This window comes from Solanum dulcamara, chromosome 10 (genome assembly GCF_947179165.1).
Source record: "Solanum dulcamara chromosome 10, daSolDulc1.2, whole genome shotgun sequence".
Taxonomy (NCBI): domain Eukaryota; kingdom Viridiplantae; phylum Streptophyta; class Magnoliopsida; order Solanales; family Solanaceae; genus Solanum; species Solanum dulcamara.
Window position 1 is genome coordinate 2,623,225 of NC_077246.1, and position 1,643 is coordinate 2,624,867.

The 1,643-nt window shown below is 29.7% G+C and overlaps 1 protein-coding gene across 1 annotated transcript; it reads left to right on the forward strand.

The window, feature by feature from the left end:
• The first annotated feature begins 535 nt into the window (after positions 1-535).
• LOC129870592 (uncharacterized) lies at positions 536-1,643 on the forward strand. The gene is made up of 2 exons (XM_055945410.1): positions 536-756; positions 1,414-1,643. Exons 1-2 carry the CDS (start codon positions 626-628, stop codon positions 1,559-1,561), a joined length of 279 nt encoding a protein of 92 aa, XP_055801385.1. The 5' UTR covers positions 536-625; the 3' UTR covers positions 1,562-1,643.

Here is a 1,643-nt window from a genome sequence, read left to right on the forward strand (position 1 = left end):
TGTATTTTCTTTCGTACTTCGGTAATTTATTAGTGGCTTGTATACGTGACAACCAGTCTTGGGGGATTTTGGAGATTATTTATTTGTTTTTGACTAATTTAAACCTTATTTTATCTCAATTACTTCCGCATTTACTTTTCATTGAGTTTTAGGTTGACTTGTCTCGGTGGGTTGAGATGAGTGTCATCACACCCGAATTTGGATCGTGACACACAAACTATTTTCAAGACTTGAACCCGTGACCTCTTGGTCAATAATATAACAAAAAAAAAACAAAAATAGCAAATAACTAGAGCAAAATATTTATTTTTGAAACTAAAATTTACAAAAATCAACTTAACCGATCAAATCAATCATACTATTGACATACCTAGCCTTTACTATTGAAAAGGAAGTAGGTAAAAAAACAATAATAAATAAATAAACCACTTGCCCTAATCCTAATAGATTACTTTTCAACCTCACATAATTATACTTGCTTAGAAGATAAATATAATATAATCTCCAATTATTTTCCTATAAATACTAACCTCTTGACATCTGTCTTTCTTCAACTTGACAAAACTTTTTTTTTTTCTCTTCTCTGCTTCTTTTTTCTTTTTTCCTCCCATAGAAAAAAAAACTAATGGCTTCACAAAAAGTTATCACTGTCATCACTACTTCCTCCGATAGCTCCACCGGAGATTCACACCCGCCGGCGAACTGTCCGAAAGGACAGTGTTTGTGCTCTCCGACGACACATCGAGGATCTTTCAGGTACTTTTATTCAGCGGCGATATCAGGATTTTCACTCAATTTCGACTGATAATAGATTTGTTATTAAAGACGAAATCATGATTTAATTTTTTTGATTTTTCATGATTTCAATTTTTTTTAATTCTTATAATTGTCCGAATCAAAATATCATCAACGAGGACAACAAATTTAAGCAAGTAGCGCATTAATAGATTACTTGTTTTTACTAAATTCTCAATAAACATTTCTTTATATACATGTAGTAGATTTCTCAATATAAAAATAGAATTACACAAAAGTTATTGAATTTTCAAAAACTCCGTACTTTAGATCCTCCTCCTAGTCAATTGAACACTTTTGGTGAAAAATTATACTTCTACGTAAATAGGGAAAAATGATTTTTTTATATATATAAAAGTTACTGAATCTCCTTATCTAAATAATATTTTTACTTGAATTCCGCCTTTTATTGAAAGATTAAATTGCGCAAAGAATTGTGACAAATTTTATCAAGAGAATCCGTCACCTAATACTATATGTATATATATTGTGTGATTTTCTACAGTATCCTCTCCCGTCTTTGGCAAATATGTTAAAAATATATACTTTTGTTGTTTTAATTTATTTGTTTAAATTTAAAATACGAGGATCAAATTAACTAATGTTCGTTAATATCAGATGCAGGTACCACCGTACCTCTGCTTCTGGTGAGACAAGTACTGCATGGTTCAAGAGGTCTAAATCCATTCCTGTTAATAATAATAATAATAACAACAACAACAACAACTTGTCTTCAATTTCTCCCAAATCAGTTGAATCTACTTAAGTACAAGTTTAATTTGTACTTTTTCATATATATATTTATATGTTTTACTGGATAAATGAAAAAGTATCTGGTCTTTTTTTTT

What these genes read in the sequence shown, in the direction of transcription:
- LOC129870592 (XM_055945410.1), top strand. Translation starts at nt 626, where the DNA reads ATGGCTTCACAAAAAGTTATCACTGTCATCACTACTTCCTCCGATAGC. An exon ending in ACACATCGAGGATCTTTCAG is followed by an intron (nt 757 to 1,413) that starts GTACTTTTATTC and finishes CGTTAATATCAG; the next exon opens with ATGCAGGTACCACCGTACCT.